A 19,183-nucleotide genomic window follows, 5' to 3' on the forward strand; every position below is an offset into this window, starting at 1 on the left:
CTGGCGTCTGAGCCCCACCACGATCAGCTCTGCAACTTTGGGAAAGTCCTTAACCCCTCTGACCTCAGTTTCTCTAACTCCACAGGATTGTGTTGTCTTCCTCAGAGCATTTGGAAGATTAAAAAACCATATGTAAAATGTCTAACAGTACTTAGATTATACAAGTAAATATATACAAACCCCTCCCCAATTCCTCATTTAATGACTCTGATTATTAAACATCCTGATGGCTACTAATTTCAAAGTCAGGCCAGTGGAGGAAAGTCATCTGGGGTGAAAGTGACCTTCTCCCAGGAAGTGCACCTGTGTATGGGACTGGACATGTGTGTGCTCACATGCTCGGTCACAGATGCTGACCACAGAGTGCCAGGCATGGACTTGAGCCCCGAGAGGCAGCCTCAAGCCCCTCACTCAGCTTTCTCCTGTGAAAAGGTCAGGATGATGGAAGTCTGTCATATTTAGCTGATGGCTCGCAGAGAAGGCTCGATGAGTTAGTCACCTATGATACGACATCATATTGCCACTCAATATAGTAACAGCTGTTGGTTGCTTTGGGGGGCAGGGGGGCGGAGTCAGCTCTTCTCTACCAACCATGCCTCAAGGATAAATTGGATGGCACCAGAAGGGGAGACATGTCGAGGAGAAATCCTCCTCTAAACAGGGTGTTCCGCAGCTCCCTAAGGATTTTCGGCACCCACCTCAAAATGTGAGTCTTGACTTTTCTTTGTCTTTGGGGCCAAGCAGGGGAAATGCCATAGCAGAAAGGTGCTTGGTCAGGAAACCTCTAGCTAGGGGGACATACCCAGCATGGCCAAAGTCAGCCTCACCCTGGAGAGGAGTGGAAAAGTGAGTTCCATGCACCAGCCCTGTGATACCTCTACGTCACCCAAAGGAGTGGTCCAAGGGTAGGTGATCAGAAGGCCTAGAGTGAGGGTGCTGAGGAGTCCCTAGGTTGGATTGGGCATTTTACCCCTCATAGGTTACATAACTACAGTGGGGTCAAATGAAGGCAATGTTGAAATGCCTTTGAAATGAGCCTGGGTGAAGCCACGGTTTGAGGGTACCACCAATCATTGCCTTAGTTACTCTGGGGTATTGATCAGTCATACCATCCTGGGAAGCCACTGGATGTGGTTAACCCTTTCCTTCCAGTGAATTTTCCTCCTTGACATCTCTGCCTCCTGTGGGGCCTTGTGCTTTGGGAATAGAATGCTTTTTTTTTTTTTTTTTTTAATCAGCAATGTAGGTACCTAGATTAACTGTGGAAAACAGACTCTTCCCAGGTCTAACCTGGGGTAAGTCCAGAGTGAAGAAATAACGAGGCCAGAGGGAAAAAGCCCTGGATCAGGGGTCAGGAAACCCTGTCTGGCAGCTTATCCTGTCATTTTCTGAGCCTGTGACCTTGCGCAGGTCACTGCCTTGCTGTAGATTACAGCCAACTAAGAATCTTACTTGGCTGTAAAAATATATATACTCTTGGGGTCCTTTAACCCCAGCTGGCATTGTCCAGTCCTCTAGGTATGGACTCCTGGCTCTCTGTTGGCAGAGCAGAAAGGGCCCCATGGTCTTGAGTGTGTAACTCTGTCCCTCACTGTGTGACCTTGCACAAGGACAGCCCTTCCCTGACCTCTGTTTCCCCACTTATAAAATAGGCATTATCATGAGACACGGGTGAGATAAGGAACCTGGAAGCCTTCTTGGGAAGGAGGCACCATAACCATGTATTTAAATGATCTCCTGAGTTCGGGAAGGCAGGCTGAGAGGGGACGCTGAGGTTGCTGGCCGGCTGGTCTGTGACCAGCCAGGGGTCCACCGCAGGGGGCGGTGGCAGTGTGGTTACCAAGACCCCGAAAAACCTCCAACCCGGTGCTACTTGGTTCCTCTTCATTTCCCAGCAGCTAGGGGACGGGAAACAATCCAGAGCTTGTAAGTGATGCTGAGCACAGCACAAGAGAGTGGCTGCAAACTCTAGGCCGAGGGGGGTCACGCTTGCCCAGTGGGCACAGCGCCAGAGCTAAAAGGCCCAGGGGAGCCGGGCACCGTCCGGGGTCCCCGTGCGAATGAGCCCCCACCGCCGATTTCCTCTGGCTGTCCCGGGATGATGGTCCTCCGTGCTCCTCCTGGGCTGCCCAGCATCACCTCCTACGGGTGTGAAAACAGGTCCCAGGGGAGCCCTGGAAATACCATCACGACTGTGTATTCACCAGAGTGACCTGTCTCAACCCATCCCGGAGGGAAAATCACAGATGTCTAGAGGAAACTCGCCAAATTCTTGTTTATTCTTCACGTAAACGGATTAACCTAGGGTTAGCGATTTTATTCTGACTCTCCCTTTCATGTTGCAGCTAAAATGAAATCAGCCACTCTTTGAAGCCGTTCTTTGAGCCATAAGCATTCATTTCTCTTCTCTCCTCCTCGAAAGGGGGTTTCTCTCTTTTTAAATTCTGCTCCCCCGCCCTGCAAGCCTCAGGAGCTGAGAGGCTGGCGGGAGGCGTGACTGCCATAGGAACAGCGTGTGGTCCCCCTGCTGACTCATCTGACATTAACATAATTATGTTTCAGGAGTCAAAGTGATTTTCAAACTATGAGTAATGCGCGGTATTAGAGAGAATGTTTACAAGGCAGCACTTCAGTACACTGAGGGCACCAGCTGCTGCTAACAGCTGAAAGGAGTAAAGGAATAAGGAAAATGCTCTCAGGAAAAAGAACCTTTCTTTCTGGGTTCCTCTTCCTTGGAAAAGATTCAGATTTCTTGAAAGGCAGGTGAATGCAGAGTTCCCAGAAGAAGGGTCCAGATGGAGCATTTTTTAGCCGAATACCTGGATGCCTGATCATTTTGTATTAAAAAAATTTTTTAAGCTTTTTCACAGTCTTAGTTTTCATATGACCAACTCTAGGGAAAGATGGATTTAAAGATTTCAGCAAATTTTTTCTTAAAGCTGATTTATTATCAGCATTAATAATAACAATTCTAAAGTTGTGTGAAAAATAGGCTAGTTCTTCTAAGAAAGGAATAGGGGCACAAATCATTTCCTGAATATTAAAGATGCAGAGCAGAAGCCCATGGTGAAGTGAATACTTTCTTAAAGCAGTTTTGTGTAATTAGTAAGAGAAAAGTTTGACAGCCTGTTGAGTTCTGTTAGCCAACTGTTTAGACCTCCGGAGAGAAAGGCTGAGGTCCAGTTGTGATCCAGAGCTGTGTCTGTCCTCTGCCTCAGTTTCCTGGTCTCATAATAGGAAAGTTAATAACACTTGTTCTGCCTGCCGGAGAGGAGGAACCTTGAGCTCTGGGAGGGCAGGATCAGCGTCTGTCTACTGTACCAACCCCCACCCCCCCAACCCCGCTTGTCTGACCTGGAACTTGCCCATAGTAAGTGCTCAGTAAGTGTTTGCAGAATTAATGAATAAGAGCTTTCAACTTCAGAGCTCTGCTCTTCTGTTTACTTGGTCTTCTTGCCTTGATCTTCCTGCCTTTAGTTCCTTCTGCCCAGGGCTTGGGGGGCTCAGCAAATAGACTCGTCTACTGAGGCATCAGCACTACTAAGGAAAAGTAACCGCTAACATCCCCTGGGCTACCCACCAAAATCAGATGGAAGTACAACGCTCCACTCAGAAGCTGTCTTGGAAAAGGCTCTCCAAAACACAGCAGTCATTTTGTTTCTGTGTGAGAGGAGCATCAGGAGAACCGTTAGGGTTAACTTCACTTGCTGAATCTTGAACTGAGGTCACCACTGCAGGTGTAAGAACAATGGAGCCAACTTAGTCTGAGGCATTGTGATGGCAGGTGAAAGATATGTAGTTGGACTGGATAAACTCTTGGAAAATACAAGTTCCACTTAGATACATGCTTGAAGGTATAAAAGAAGAAATTTTTAGGAAAAATTAATTCTGCTATTCCCCTCCGCCGCCCGCCCCCAATGGGAAATATGTTTGCTTTCCTGTTCATACAGGCAAGAGCAGATTTCCAGATTCTGTTAGGGCTTCAAGGATAGCTCGTTCTCTTGTTCTTTCCATTCCTGCTTCAGCTTCTTGGCCTTGTCTCCTTTTCCCCCTTGCCGCCATCCCTCAATAAATTATTTCCTTCTGTTCTGGCTCCCATGTTGCTTTCTCTCCAAAACATTTCGTCTCATCCTTTAAAATGTATAAGGGTTTCTAACCAATTGTCATTCACATGGTGAGCAGTCAATAAAAGTTGTTCTTGTTTTTAATATAAAAAAGAACACATCTTAAACTAATTATAAGCTCACGTATAAATAAATAACAATAAATTGTTAATTATTTTTAAGCCAGTAAGCTTAATCATACACAGAAATGCTCCTGTTCACTTCAGAATGTTTTTGATGAAGCAGTAAAAATCAGTTCTATCAAATCTCATCCCTTGACTACTGTACCTTTGAATATTCTATATTTGCATCATGGAAAACAAAGGGGGTGGCCCCCAGCAAAGAACTCACACTAAGAACCCTAACTTGCCCTCAACTGAGAGGCCCAGCTGTGTTTTTTGTGGACTATCTGCATTAACTGATTTCTCCTCTCCCCACCCATGGAAATAATATTCTTAGGCTTACTTCAAGCAATAAATATAAACCATTTTATTCATGACTAATCAATCCAAAAATGGTTGTAAAAGAGGGTCAGGACATATGGTCCTATCCCGAACATCTGAAGATGATGCCAGGAAAGAAAACCTGTGGGCTCCCAGTGGCTGTCATTTGGTGCTTGCTGCCCTAGGCATGCTCTCCAACAGGGTAAACCCAGGTTGCCAGGTGCTTCTAAGGTTCTGAACCCCCACTGCTGTTTCAATCAGAGCCACGTGTCCAGGACAGTCTTGATTTCACACCTCCTACTCCTTTGTTTGGTGCACTAATGCTTGCCAGGCTGGGAACCCTAATGCGGGGTTGGATGACACAGTCCCTGTACATTAAGGCTTCTCAAGTAAAAAGACTGTTCACTTTTGTTCTTGATATATTTGATAAATATTTGTAAATGATTTAATGTTCATGTGCGTGTTAGTCGCTCAGTCGTGTCCGACTCTTTGAGACCCCATGGACTGTAGCCCACCAGGCTCCTTTGTCCATGGGATGCTCCAGGCAAGAGTACTGGAGTGGGTTGCCATTTCCTTCTCCAAATGTTCACGTAGTAGTGTTGTTAAAAGTTAGTAGCAATTTGCTGAACATTTGAGGTCCAAATGTTTAACATATATTCTAAAATAAACTTGGGCTGTTTAGACCCCTCATAGACTAAACTCATTCTAATTTTCCCCCATATTCTCCCTTTATATCTTTTCCCCTTCTTTCCTTCCCTCCCTTCCTTCTTTTCTCTTTCTTATGTTTCGTTTGTTCCTTTTAGTAGATGTCTTCCTTAAAAAATATATCTAGAAGAAGATAAGAAACGCTAATTAAGTCTCCTGGGTCTGGATGGATTATTTTCATCATGCATTTTTTGACTGTTTCAATTTCTGATCATGTACCTATATACCTTTTCCCAATTTAAAATTAAAAAAAAAAAAAAAAGGTTAACCGAAACAGTATTTTACACTTTCTCTTTTTATGTTTTTATATGTCTTTTTTCCCCCCAATTTTGAGGCTAGCCTATTTGTTCTTCCCAGAACAGCTTCCAAAGGGAAATGGGGAACAGGAAAGTTGATAGGAGCCAAATGCCCGTGTGTCCACAGCATGGATACAAGGGAATGGGTTAGCCTAACAGGATCAAGGAAGTTTTGGCCTTTTTTCCTATTTTTCTAACTCAAGATGTAAACATATTTCCACACAGTTAAGTATTTTATGACATCATTTCACATGGCTGTGCAGGAGTGCTAAGTCATATTAATGTCTTGTACTGTAACTTATTTAATTAACACTCTGTATTAAACATTTGTGTTAACACCAGATTTGTCAGTATTACAAATGATGCTGCAATAAACATTTTTGTAGCTAAATCCTTGTGCATAACTGTTCTTGTTCACATTAAATCTCTCTTCTCAAAGGAGAATAAATATATTTCTCAAAGGAAAATAAATCAAAAGGCATACAAGTCCTAGGGCCTTTGATGTGTATATTGCTCCTGATATAATTTAAAATTTCTGTAAACAAGAGGAAATTTCCTCCATGTTTGTTAAGTTTTATTTACAATTTATGAACTTTGTGTTCGGAGTCTTTGCCCTCCTATCTGTTGGTAGCTTAATATTTGCAATGATTTAGAATGTTTTACACATATATCAAATATATAGACAAAACCCTCCTTTTCTAATATTTTTTTAAAAGATAATTAATCTATGGCTTGATATTTGCATTTAATGTTGGTTATATGTTTTTGACACACAAAGATTTTTGGGTTTAAAGTAATCAGGGCTTCCCTAGTGGCTCAGATCTATCAATATTTTCTTTTCTGAAGAATGACCCTTTCCACATAGAACTTTGAAATTTATTTCATATTTCCCTCTAATAAAAAAGTTTTAAAGATAAAGTTTACATACATATTTACAGTGAAATTCTCAAATCTCAAGTGGATTATTCATTGAGTTTTGATAAATGAAAATGCATAAATCTACAGAGATTTAAAAATCCAAAGGGTACGATTTCTCTTTAAGCTGGTGGTTGCACATACTGATGAATATATGTTAATCCTTAATATATTCACATAATATATTAATCCATGGATTGTACACCTTAAATGGGTGAATTGTATGGCATGTGAATTTTATCCAAATAAAACTATTAACATATGTATATAAAGAAATGCATATCATCCCAGAAAGTTCCTCAGTGTCCCTCCCCCATAAATCCTTACTCTCACTTTACACCAAAGGCAACCACAGTGTTGCTTCTTCTGTCAGTTAGATTTGCCTGGTTTAGAACTTCATATACATGGAATCATACAGCATGAACTCTTTTGTGTAACGTTTGTTTCACTCAACATGATATTTAAAAAATTCATCTGTGTTGGTGTGTTCCAAGAGTTTCTTTTGGTTGTCAAGACTAATATTTCATTATGTGTCTATATTACAGTTTGCATGTCCATCCTCTACTGATGGACATCTGAACTATTTCCAATTTGGGGCCATTATGAATATTCTTGTACATGCACTTTTATGGGCATATGCTTTCCTTTCCTTTGGGGAAATACCTAGATGTGGAATTGCTGAGTCATGGTGTGAATATGGGCTTCCCTGGTAGCTCAGATGGTAAAGAATCTGCCTGTGATGCGGGAGAACTGGGTTCAGTTCCTGGGTTGGGAAGATCCCCTGGAGGAGGGCATGGCAACCCACTCTAGTATCTTGCCTGGAGAATTCTATGGACAGAGGAGCCTGGCGGATTACAGTCAATGGGGTCACAAAGAGTTGGACACGACTGAGCGACTAAGCACAGCACATGGTGTGAATATATGCTTTCGTTTCTTTGGGGGAAATACCTAGGGGTGGCATTGCTCAGTCAGAGGACATATATAGAGACTTAGTTTTATAAGAAACTGCCAGACTTTTTTCCAAAGTAGTTGTATCATTTTATACTCCCACCAACAATGCATCAGAGTTTCAGTTGCTCCGTATTCTTGTTAACTTTTGATGTTGTCAGTCTTTTTCATTTTAGCCATTTTCTGTTGGGTGTGCAGTGGTGGCTTATTATAGTTATAATTTACATTCCCTTGATGACTTAAATTACTAAACCTTTTTAAAATGTATTTCTAGTCTTTTTAGTTTTAATGGTCTTGTATTTATATATTTACACCTATTTATCCATCTAATGTTATTTTTATTATATGCTCAGTTGCTAAGTCGTGCCCTACTCTTTGAAGCCACATGGACTGTAGCCCACCAGGCTCCTCTGTCCATGGGATTTCCCAGGCAAGAATACAGGAGTGGGTTGCTATTACCTTCTCTAGGGTATCTTCCTGATCCAGGGATCAAACCCATGGCTTCTGCCACGTCTCCTGCTTTGTAGGTGGATTCTTAACCACTGAGGCATCTGAATCTCTAAATTTATATTTTCTTAATAGTTAACCCAGAATAGTTTATTAAATAATAATTTTTCCCTACTGACTTGCAATGCTGTGTTTATTGTAGATTAAGCTCTTGTGGTTAATATAGTTTCAGAGTATCTATTCTGTGCGACTGATTTGTACATTTATATATTTATTCTTTTGTCGTTTCCACACCATTTTATTTACACCTGCTTTCTAAAATTGTTTAATACATGGCAGAGCCATTTTCTCATCATTCCTTTCCATGTTCAACATTTTCTTTGCTATTGATACCTAGTTATTCTTTTAGTAAACATTATAGTGATAATATCAAATTCTGAAAAGAATCTTATGAAATTTTTATTGAAAGTATATTGAGATACAAACTAATTTGAACGTTGGCTTTTCCATTTGTCCTCATTAAATTTCATTTTGTTGGTTTAAAAAAAAAAAAAAAAGAAAAATACTGACATTGTTGCCATGGAACAATATCCAAATTCTCTTCTGTATTTGTCAGTAACATTTTGTAGTTTTTATTATATAGATCCTTTACTTTCTCATTAAAACTATTCCAAGGAATTTAATAGAGGTTTTCAATGTCATCATTGCTCATTTTTACTACTGTAGTTTGATTTTTTTAAATTATACCTTCTAACTGGATAGTATTTCTAACTGGCTTTTGTGTCTCTTTTGTACATTTAGCAGTTTTCTGCTAGGATGTTTACTGTTTAATTGGTGAGAACTTCCTTCCAGTTAAAAATCAAATAAAATTGGCAATGAACTGTATCCCTGCTTTGTTCCTGATTTTAATACTATTACCTTAGTATTTCATTCTCATAGGTGGTTTTGAAATAAATATTTTGTTATTGTTAAGGAGTTCTTAAATTTCTGGTCATTTAAAAATAAGGACTAGTTAACTTTTCTGCATCTGTTGAGAATCTCATTTGGATTTTCTTTTTAAACTGGCAGATGCGATATATTATACTGTTGGATTTTTCAAATATTAAGACATAAAACCTTTTCACTCTAGGTTAAATCCTTTTCGGGTTATTCTCTTGATACTCTGTTATCTGTGTTTGGATTTGTTCTCCATGTTCATAATTTAGATAGATTCATTATTTTCTTTCTTTGAGCTGTCTTTTTTAGGTTCTGACATCAAGGTTATCTTTGTGAAGTAAATTAGATACACATTCCAAGTCTTTCAGTGTTTTTAAATAATTATTGAAGCATAGTAATTACCTAATCCTAAAGATCTGAAAGATTTTCCCTATACAGTTTTCTAGGCCTAGACATTTTTTCCCAGGAGGGAATTCTCTCCATCTTTTCTTCCCTTAGTTTCTTCAGTGTGATTAATGTATTTAGGCTTAATATTTCCAATTTTTGCAATATGTATATTTACAGAAGATGATTTCATCTAAGTTAAAATTCATAACTTACAATTTTGCTAAGTGTTATCTTATGTTTAAACTATATCCTCATCTGACGTTGAACCTCTTACTTATATTTCTATTTTATTATTTGCAAGTTTTTCCTTTCTTTACTTTCTCTAAAGTTTGTCTATCTTATTGTTTTTAAAGAAGCCCTCAAATTAATTTTATAAATTTTCCTATATTCTAACTCATTTAATCTTGTTGTTGCCTTTATTTTTTTCTTTCTCTTGACTTTTGAGGGATTTTATTGTTGTTGTTATTAAATCCTTGGACTGAAAGCTTTCATTTTACCTTTCCTTAAAGATAATGAAAACTTGAAGACCATGATTTCATCTTTCAGGATACTTTAATAACATTTCATAAATTTTGATGTGGTGTGTTCTTATTTTAGTTATCTTCTAACTGCCATGATCTTATACTTTAATTGTTATTTTGTTTTAATTTCTATTTATTAATAGTGTTATTGCCCTGTGATCAAAGAATTCAGCTTGTGTAATTACTGCTTCTTAGCCTATCTCCTATTTATGGTTGTATGCATTGCAAATACTTTCTCCTGTTTTATAATTTCTTTCTATTGTGTTTATATGTCCTATATTTTCTTCTCAAAGTTGCAAGCTTGCTTTCACATTTAGGTCTTTAGTCTTTATGGCTGGGTGAGTAGGAGTCTGTTTTCTCCTTTCTCCCACATGGGTAACCAGTTTTCTCAGTCCCACTGTTTCCCCCCATTGTTTTGTGATGTACAGAGAGTTTCCTCATGTATATAGGTCATTCCTGGGATTTTGTTCTGTTCCATTCATCTATTTATTTGTCCCCTGAGTCAATACCATCACGGTCTTTTAAAATATCAAAATATCTAATAAGATAAATCTACCTTCTTCTTCAAAGTTGTCTTGACTCTTCTTGTCCCTTTCACAAGAATTTCAGAATTATCTTATTAAGAATCACACACAAATACACACACATTTTGAGGATTTTTAAAATTAAAATTGCTGTAAGCCCATAAATCTCTATGGAGAAAATTGACATTTTTATGTTACTGAATACTCTAAACAATGAACATGGTATTTCTCTAAATTTATTTAGGTCTTTATATTGTTCCATAATGCTTTTATAATTTTTTTCCCAGAGGTCTTGCACTTGTTTTAATAAATTTAATGCTAAGTGTCACATAATTTCTACTATGGTGGATAGAATGCTTTTTTCCTATTATATTTTCTAATTAGTGACTACTGCTAAGAAAGATATTAATTTTGTGTGATCTTTTTATCTAGCATCTTCGCTGAACACCTTTTAACTCTAAGAATTTCTCTGTGAATCTTCTTGAATTTTTTATGTAGACAATTACATTTTCTACAAACAAGAACAATTTTCTTTCTCTTTTGGTCTCTGTCTCCCTCCTTTGTTTGCTATTGCAAAGAAGACCAGTCAAGACCCTTAGTACTATGCTGAATACAGGCTTATAACTGGTATCCTTATGTTATTCCTGACTTAGTGGACATGCCTCTAAAATATAACCAGTTGGTATAATATTTGTAAAATTTTCATATATAGCCTTTGTCAGGTAAAGAAAGTTAACTTCTATAACTAGTTTGCAAACATTTTTCTTTAACCACAAATGAATTCTGCATTCCATGAAATGTCTTTTCTGAATTTATCAAAGTGACACTAAAATACAAAAAATAAAGGAAAAGGCTTTTTGTCTCTTTTAACCTTTAGTAGGATTTGTAATTTCAAATTATACTTTCAATTTCAGACTAAGTCCTATTTGGTCATGATGTTTTCCTTAAGATTTTATATCTACATGAAAAGTGAGATTAAATTAATTTTTCTTTACTTGTCTGACTTTAGTATCTCAAAAAATAAGTTAAATAATGCTCTTCCTTTTTTCCCCCCTCATTCTCTGAAATGGTTTTTTTGTTTGTTTCTAAACAGTGTTTATATTTTTGAAAATCTGGTAAAACTATTCGGGTCTTGTTTCTTTGAAAGTTGGAGACCTTTTGATTAACAATTTGTTTATTAGCTCAGGCTTTATTCTGATTTCATCTGAATAAATTACCAAAATTTATTTGTTCTTTTTAAAAAATTACCCATTTCTTCCACATTTCATTACATTTATTGACATTAAGTTTATTGACATTATTTATTGATATTAAGTTTTTAATAGCATTCTTTTACATACTTCTTTATCTCCATTGAATCTATTTCTAACCTCTTTTTATTCCAATTTTCTGTTTGTGGGGTTTGATTTTTTTTTTTCTCCCATTTTTCAGTTTTGCTCAAGGTTTGTCTATTTCTATAAGTTGTTTCAAGAAGTCAACTTTGGGTTTTATTCATTCTCCCTATATAATATTTATTTAATTTTTCCTCTAATATTTATGATTTTTGTATTTCTAGTTTAGATTTTTCTGCTGCTCCTGTTTTCTTAAGTTGATCACTTTATTTACTGAATATATTTTTAAGGTATTATGTATCCATTGTTCTTTTGACTACAACAAAGACCCCAGCACTTTTTTTTTTCCTCTTTATTTTTTTAATTGGAGGATAATTGCTTTACAATAGTGTGTTAGTTTACAATAACACACTTTACAATAGTGTGTTAGTCAAATATATTTTGACTTTGTTGTAGTTCTTTTGACTACAACAAAGACCCCAGCACTTTTTTTTTCCTCTTTTTTTTTTTTATTGGAGGATAATTGCTTTACAATAGTGTGTTAGTTTCTGCTGTACAACAACATGAATCAGCTGTATGTATACACACAGCCCCTCCCTTTGAGCCTATCCCCACTCCATCCCACCCCTTTAGGTGGGATGAGCTGAGCTCCTGTGCTGTATAGCAGCTTCCCACTAGCTGTTTTGCATAGGGCTGCCGTCTATGGGGTCGCACGGAGTCGGACACCACTGCAGCGACTTAGCAGCAGGAGTAGCAGTGTATATATGTCAATCCTATTCTCCCGATTTGTCTCACCCGCCTGTTCCCTCTCTGTGTCCACATGTCCATTATCTGAGTCTGTGTCTCTTTTCCTGCCCAGCAAACAGGCTCATCTGTACCATCTTTCTAGATTTCCATTCATATCCCAGTACTTTTTAGTAAACTGGTGAATCCTGCTTCCTATCTTGTTATTTTTGTTTCAGAGTTGTAATTTCACTCTTTTTAAATATTAAAAAAAGGTTTTTGGGTTTTTGTGGGGTTTTTTGCAATCAATAGCTGGCTATATTTACTAAAGTTTAGTAGTTCTTTTAGTGACGGTCAGTAATTGGTAAACCCTTGGTCTTGGCATGTCTGAAATGTCTTTCTCAGGATATTAAATTCTGGATTGACAATTACTTTCTCTCTTCACTTGGAACATATTCATTGTCTTCTAGTATCTATTGTTGTCATGAGAAGGCTGTCATCAAACTAATTTTCATTCCTTTGCAGGTAATTCATCTTTTATCTCTATTAACTTCAGACTATCTTTTTCCTTAAGTTCTGAAATTTTGCTACCATGTGCTTAGGTATGAATTTATTCTTATTTCTATGCTTGGTACTCAAATGTAATTTTGATTTGAAATCTTCAAGTCTGAAAATGTCTCAGAAGGATCTCTTTAAATACTGCTTAACTGTTCTCTCCTTGCTCTTCCTTCAGAATTCCCCCTAGATAATGGTCATTGAGTGTCTCTAAATCAATCCTCCACACCTCTGAATACTTTCTTTTTCTTTGTCTGGAGTCTGGGTGTGTTCCTGGCACCCTCTCCACCTTACTACTGTGCTCTTCAACTTTACTCAGACCATAAATTTTCTTATCCAGGGCATCTTAAATTTCAATTATTGCATTATTCATTTCTGAGATTTCTAGTTGAGTCTTTAAAAATAATAATAAACCTGGTATTGTTTTATCTAGTTCGTTTTATAATATCCTAATATTTTTTATCCCTCTCTTTAAATACCTTAGATGTACTTATTCTAAAGTCTTTGTTAGGCTGATTTATAAAGTTAGTTTCAATGTAGAATAAAATCTTGTCCTGATTATCAACTTCATTGACTGTCTTTCTGAGCATTAAATTTCTCCGTGTATTTTGGAATTGAATGTGTGGGCTCATTTCAGGTGGAAGTCATATTTGTTTTGTTTCCATTTTATTTCTCTCTCTTCTTCACTCATCCCTCCCTTTTCTTCCACTATCTCAGTTCTCCCACTCAGTCCTCCACTTCTTGACTTCAAACCAGAGTTTCTGATGGCATTTCAGGGTCACTGCTATATGGCAATGACAAGGACACAGCTGATCCAATCACTGACTCACTCCCAAGCAGCAGGCCATGTCTGCATCCTCCTACGCCTCTAGGCCTGCAGCTTCTAGCAGTTAGAGCCCAGGCAGCTCCCTGCAACCTCAGCCTTTCTTCCCAAGTTTGGGAAACTGAATTCCATGTACTTGTTGTTATTCAGTTGCCAGTTGTGTCCAACTCTTTGCAACCTCACGTACGCCAGGTCTCCCCGTCCCTCACCACCTCTGGGTGTTTGCCCAAGTTCATGGCCATTGCATCAGTGATGCCATCCAGTCATTTCATCCTCTGACACCCTCTTCTCCTTCTGCCCTCAATCTTTCCCAGCATCAGGGACTCCAAGTATTTCCCATCATAAAATCATAAGCTCCATAAGGAGAGGGACTGTATTTTGATCACCGCTGTATACCCAGTGCATGAGGTAATGCCAACATATAGTAAGTTGAATGAATGAACGACGACTAACATGTTGTGCGTGTGTGCATGCTAACTCACTTCAGTTGTGTCCCGTTCTTTGCGACCCTATGCACTGTAGCTGCCAGGCTCCTCTGTCCATGGGATTCTCCCGGCAAGAATACTCGAGTGGGTTGCCAGGTCCTTCTCCAGGGAACTTCCCAACCCAGGGATCGAACCCACATATGCCTGTGGCTCCTGCATTACAGGCAGATTCTTTACCCCTTAGCCACTGGGGAAGCCCCAGTATACTGTAAACATGACTAAAATTTTGGAGTTGAACCTGGGACTTTGTTTATTCCTGGTCCCCCTGGAGCATGGTCAATCTAATACAGAGGATAACTTGCATCTATAGAAGAGAAGGGACACTGGTGCAAGAGTTTAAAGACCTTGGTTTCAGGATGCCTCTGCTCCTTGCCTAGCTAAGTCAGTTAATCATCCTAAGGCCAGAATTCCTCTTTTATAAAGTGAACATCCACGGTTGGGTGGCAGCTCTCTGTGCAGATGGTGTCCAGCTTTGTCGCCTGGGTTTCAGAGTGAGAATAATAGAGCACATCTGCAGTTGATGATATGTAGTGTGAACGAGAAACAAATTAACTGTTTTTAAGGCACCAGGATGTTTGGAGCTGTTTGTTACCTACGTAACCCAGGCTATCCCGATGACACAATTACTTACCTGTATCCCTCCTCTCCACAGAGTTTGAACTACTGGGGGGAGGATCCTCTTTTTTTTGCCCTACTGTTCCCCAGTATTCAGTTTAGTATGTAAATATGATCATTGTACTTTATTTTCACTACTAAGGACAGGCACATTAAAAGCCAGTAATTATCCCACAGTTGCAGTCTTCCAACATTCTGAGAAAACTGTGACATTTGTCTAGAATCCTTAGGACACTAATACTATTTTCAGAAGTGTCATGGTGCTCTTCATGGAAATGGGAAGACAGAATCTTTGACCTGAACATAATTTAATTTTTGCATGATGACATGCAACATTATCACATGCCTCGGTGACTCAGTGATGCCCCGACAGAAAATGCCCTCTGAGAGTGATGCTTGGTCCTGGGTTTCTGGGGTGCTGACCTGCTGATGGTGGTGTGCGGCCTGGCGTGGAGACGCCAGCCACCTTCCTGATTTGTTCCCCAGTGTTCCCTCAAGGTGGAAAGCAAGAAAACTAAGAATGCAGAAGGACAATGACTACACAATTCAGTTCTGAGGTGATCTACAAAAGGTTTAGCAGTGCCCTGAGAAAAGTGCATATGGCCCAAGGCATCGCTTCTGAGTGTGGTGGCCTTTTGTTTCTTTGTTGTTTTTGCTGTTGTTGTTTTTACCAATGGAAGCATGCTTCATTGAATTTAAAAGGCAAAAAGTACTTGTGATTCCACAGATGTTTGCCCTGCTATAAATATTAAACTTCATGATATAATTGTTAATGATTTAAGGGAAATAACCAACATAAACAAAATATGGCCTGCTTTTCTGTTCAACTCACAAAAGTCTTCCTCACTGTGATTCTCTGCTTATATGGGCTTCCTAAGTGGCTTAGTGGTAAAGAATCTGCCTGCTAATGCAGAAGACACCAGAGATGGGGGTTCCATCCCTGGGTTGGGAAGATCCCCTGGAGAAGGAAATGGATACCCACTCCAGTATTCTTGCCTGGAAAAATCTATGGAATTTTGAGATACTCAAGTGGGAATTTGAGATACTCAGCTAATAAAATGTTATATACAGTCATCTTTCAGTGGAGCAAGTTATAAAAAGCACAGTGATTTTTGAGTAAAAGAGAGCTTCTAGAATGTGTATGAGGAGCCAGAAAACAGAGTTCTCTTAGGCCAGTGAAACATCTCTCTTCCCCACCCCACAGCGCTTCCTGATTTAGTGAATAAAAATACACAACGCCCACATAAATGGGAATTTGAAATACAAATGAAGACTTTTTAGTGTATCCCACATAGCGCAGGACTGCGTGATGAGTTGCTTAGTCATATCTGACTCTTTGCAACCCCATGGACTGCAGCCCGCCAGGCTCCTCTGCCCATGGGGATTATCCAGGCAAGAATACTGGAGTGGGTTGCCATAGCATATCAGATATACTTATACTAAAAACTTTTTCCTGTTTATCTGAAATTCAGGTTTACCTGGGCATCCTTTACTTTACCTGGCAGCCCTTACCCACCTCACCTCACTTTTTTTAACCCTCACTTTGCACTGTCACCAGGAAAGAAGTTGGCCAGCCTCTGCCCCAAACTCGATACTAGTAAGCTTGCATGAATGTGTTTTCAATTACACATTGTGAGGCTTATAAAGAGAACAGGGTCACCAACCAATGGGTCTCAAACCCACTGCACCCTTGTAAAGCAACGTGGCCTCTAGAACTTCTCCAGGGGGGAGGGCTGTGTGGGCTGGCCCCATAACACCCTATTTTAGTCACTGTCATTAGCGCTGGAGAAGAAACACACTGGTCATGAGATTCACCTTGGGCCATGTCACAAGAGAGTCAAAACTAAATGCCTGAAAGAAAGCTTGGGAGAAAAGATCTGTCTCCTGAGCCGGAGTCTCTGGACTCCTCCTTCTGAAACAGGGCCGTATTTTGTTGGCAGTCAAAACCCCTGACAGCTTCCCTGCACAGAGATTGAGCAGCACTTTTTTTTTGACTTAAAAAAGAGACTGAGTGATTTCAGGGACGTGTTCAGGCACTGCCACAAGACCAGGACTGCGGAGAGGTAGGAGACACCTACTTTACTGAGCTGGTGGTGTAAACACACAGATCGATTCACTCCTCACTCCTTCCTGCTGTGCATGGCCCCACTTTGCAAATCGGGAAATACAGGCTCAGAGAACTGAAGCCTCCTCGCTCAGAGTCACATAGCTCCTAGCAGAGCTTGAATTCAAATTCAGGCTTCTGGGGCCACAGAAGGCTAAGCCCTACTTCCACACCACCAGTATTCCTCTCTGGGAAGAGGGAGGTCTAAAGAATGCCAGGTTCCTAGACTGTTCTACAAGAGATTACAGGATGTCATGGAGTAGGCTCATCCCTAATCCATTTCTGAGAGGGCAGTAGAGGTTGTGAGGTAAAACAAAATGAAAACAGACTTCTGAGCTAGACACACCTGGGTTCAAATCCTGCCTCCACCGCCTTTTAGTTTTGTTACCTAATTTTTCTTCATCAGTCAGGATCCCAGCAGGAAAATGAATGCACAGACCAGGGATTTAACTGAGGAGAGTTTAATGGAGGGAATATTACCTGAGGCACTGGCAGCATTAAAGCAGCCAACAGGGGAGGCCGAAGGACAGAGAAATGGTACTAGCAGGAAGCCCGATCCGCCCTCCCCCTACCCAGGCCTGCAGGGCAAGGGAGGGAAGATTTTATTGGATACTGTTGAAAGTTGAGACCATAAAATAGGGGGGCCGCCTGACGAGCCACAGCCCTGGAGGACACAGTCACTGTCGGACGCTGGAACAGAGGTCTTAACCTTGGCCTCTCCTTCTTTGGCCAGAAGCCCAGGTTATCTCTCTGTAGAGGTCATCTTCGCTGGGCCCGGAGCAGGCGGACATGGATGGAAGGGGTGGGGGTGGGGTGTTGTAATCAGAGAGCTCAAGCTGAGCATCGGTTTGCTTTTTTTAAAAATGGAAATTGCAGTCCTGAGCATGTGGCGTTGTTGTGAAGATGAGGAATAAATTGACTGACAGAGTCAACAAGTATTTAGCAAGCACCTACTATGTGCCAGGCTCTCTCACAGATGCAGTGGTGACCGAAACAGTATCTCTGCCCTCGTGGCGATTATACATACAAGAAAGCCAGACGTTACATAAGTACAAGGGGAAGGAGATAAAATATTACCAGAGGGTACTCATAAATAGTAGCTGTAATTATTTTTTCAAGTCTCATGTCACATTATACTTTTAAATTTCTCACAACAAAATTTATTAACAACTTTTACCATCAGGCTAGTTTTCCCCACTGTATTACAAAGTTCTGAGCACCCTGAAAAGAGAAAACAGCTGTTACTATCTGTATTAGTTGGGGTTCTCTAGTGAAACAGAACCTACAGGAGGGAGAGAGAGGGAGCAAGAGAGAGATTTATTATAAGGAATTGACTCGTGCAATCATGGACACTGGCAAGTTCTCAGATCAGCAGTCAACAAGCTGAAGACCCAGGAGAGCTGATGGTATGGTTCCAGTCTGAAGGCCAACAGGCTTGAGACCCAGGAAGAGCTGATGTGTCTGTTCAAGTCTTAAGGCAAAGGACTTCAACTGATTGGATAAGGCCCACCCGAGTTAGTAGAGCAATCTGCTTTACTCAGTCTGTTGATTAAAATGTTAAGTTCATCCAACAACATCCAGAATAATATTTTAACCAATTATCTGGGCAGTGTGTAGCCCAGTCATGTTGACACAGAAAATTAACTATCTCACTGCTTTAGAGTCGAAAATTCTTTAAGTTGCCCCTCTGTCTTCTTCCTGTCTTTCACCTGGAGTTTCTCCAACTGCAGCTTCCAGGTCACCTGCCTCAAACTCTTGTAGGAGTTTGTTAATTGTACAGATTGCAGGGCCCAGCTAGGCCTCCCGCATGAGAATGCCTGGGAGGTAGACTGAGGAATCGGGCCATTTTTAAGCCCTTTGACCATCTAATAGTGTCCCCTCTCTGACCTGCCAGATAACAAGAAGAGGAGGTGAAGAAAACTCTCCAGGGGAAGGTCTGTTCTGAGGACCAGGGAGGCCTCCAAAGGCACAGGGGAGAAGGGCCTCTGTAGTGAGGCAGAGCTACAAGCAGAGTGCGGAAAGAAGGAGGCTTCTGAATGAAGCCATGGATTGAATAAGGTTCTATTTGTGGTGGCTTTGGGGCTGCTAACAACAGAAGTACTTGAAGGCCCAGCTGGATCCGCCTACTTCTCCACCACTCCAAACTCACCTTGCTCCCTCCCTTGCTCACAATGCTGGTCACACTGAACTTCCTGTGGTTCCTCAAATAGCCAACCTCTTTCCTGCCTCAGGACCTTGGCTTGTGGTGTTCCCTCTGCCTAGAGCACTCTTACACCTTTCTGTGTGGCTGGCTCCTTCTCATCCTTCACGCTTCACCTTAAG

General features: G+C 40.2%; 1 protein-coding gene across 1 annotated transcript in view; it reads left to right on the forward strand.

Annotated features, from left to right (window-relative positions):
• The first annotated feature begins 344 nt into the window (after positions 1–344).
• The window catches only part of ATF3 (activating transcription factor 3), a 55,335-nt gene continuing 36,496 nt past the window's right edge, over positions 345–19,183 (forward strand). The window contains exon 1 of the mRNA XM_086343318.1: positions 345–706. Within this exon, the coding sequence (XP_086199444.1) occupies positions 633–706 (74 nt within the window). The 5' untranslated portion in view covers positions 345–632. The remainder of the gene's footprint in view (positions 707–19,183) is intronic.

The sequence above is a fragment of the Bos grunniens genome, chromosome 16, assembly GCF_055505025.1.
Source record: "Bos grunniens cultivar Pamir isolate PY7600 chromosome 16, Bosgru_T2T1.0, whole genome shotgun sequence".
NCBI lineage: Eukaryota > Metazoa > Chordata > Mammalia > Artiodactyla > Bovidae > Bos > Bos grunniens.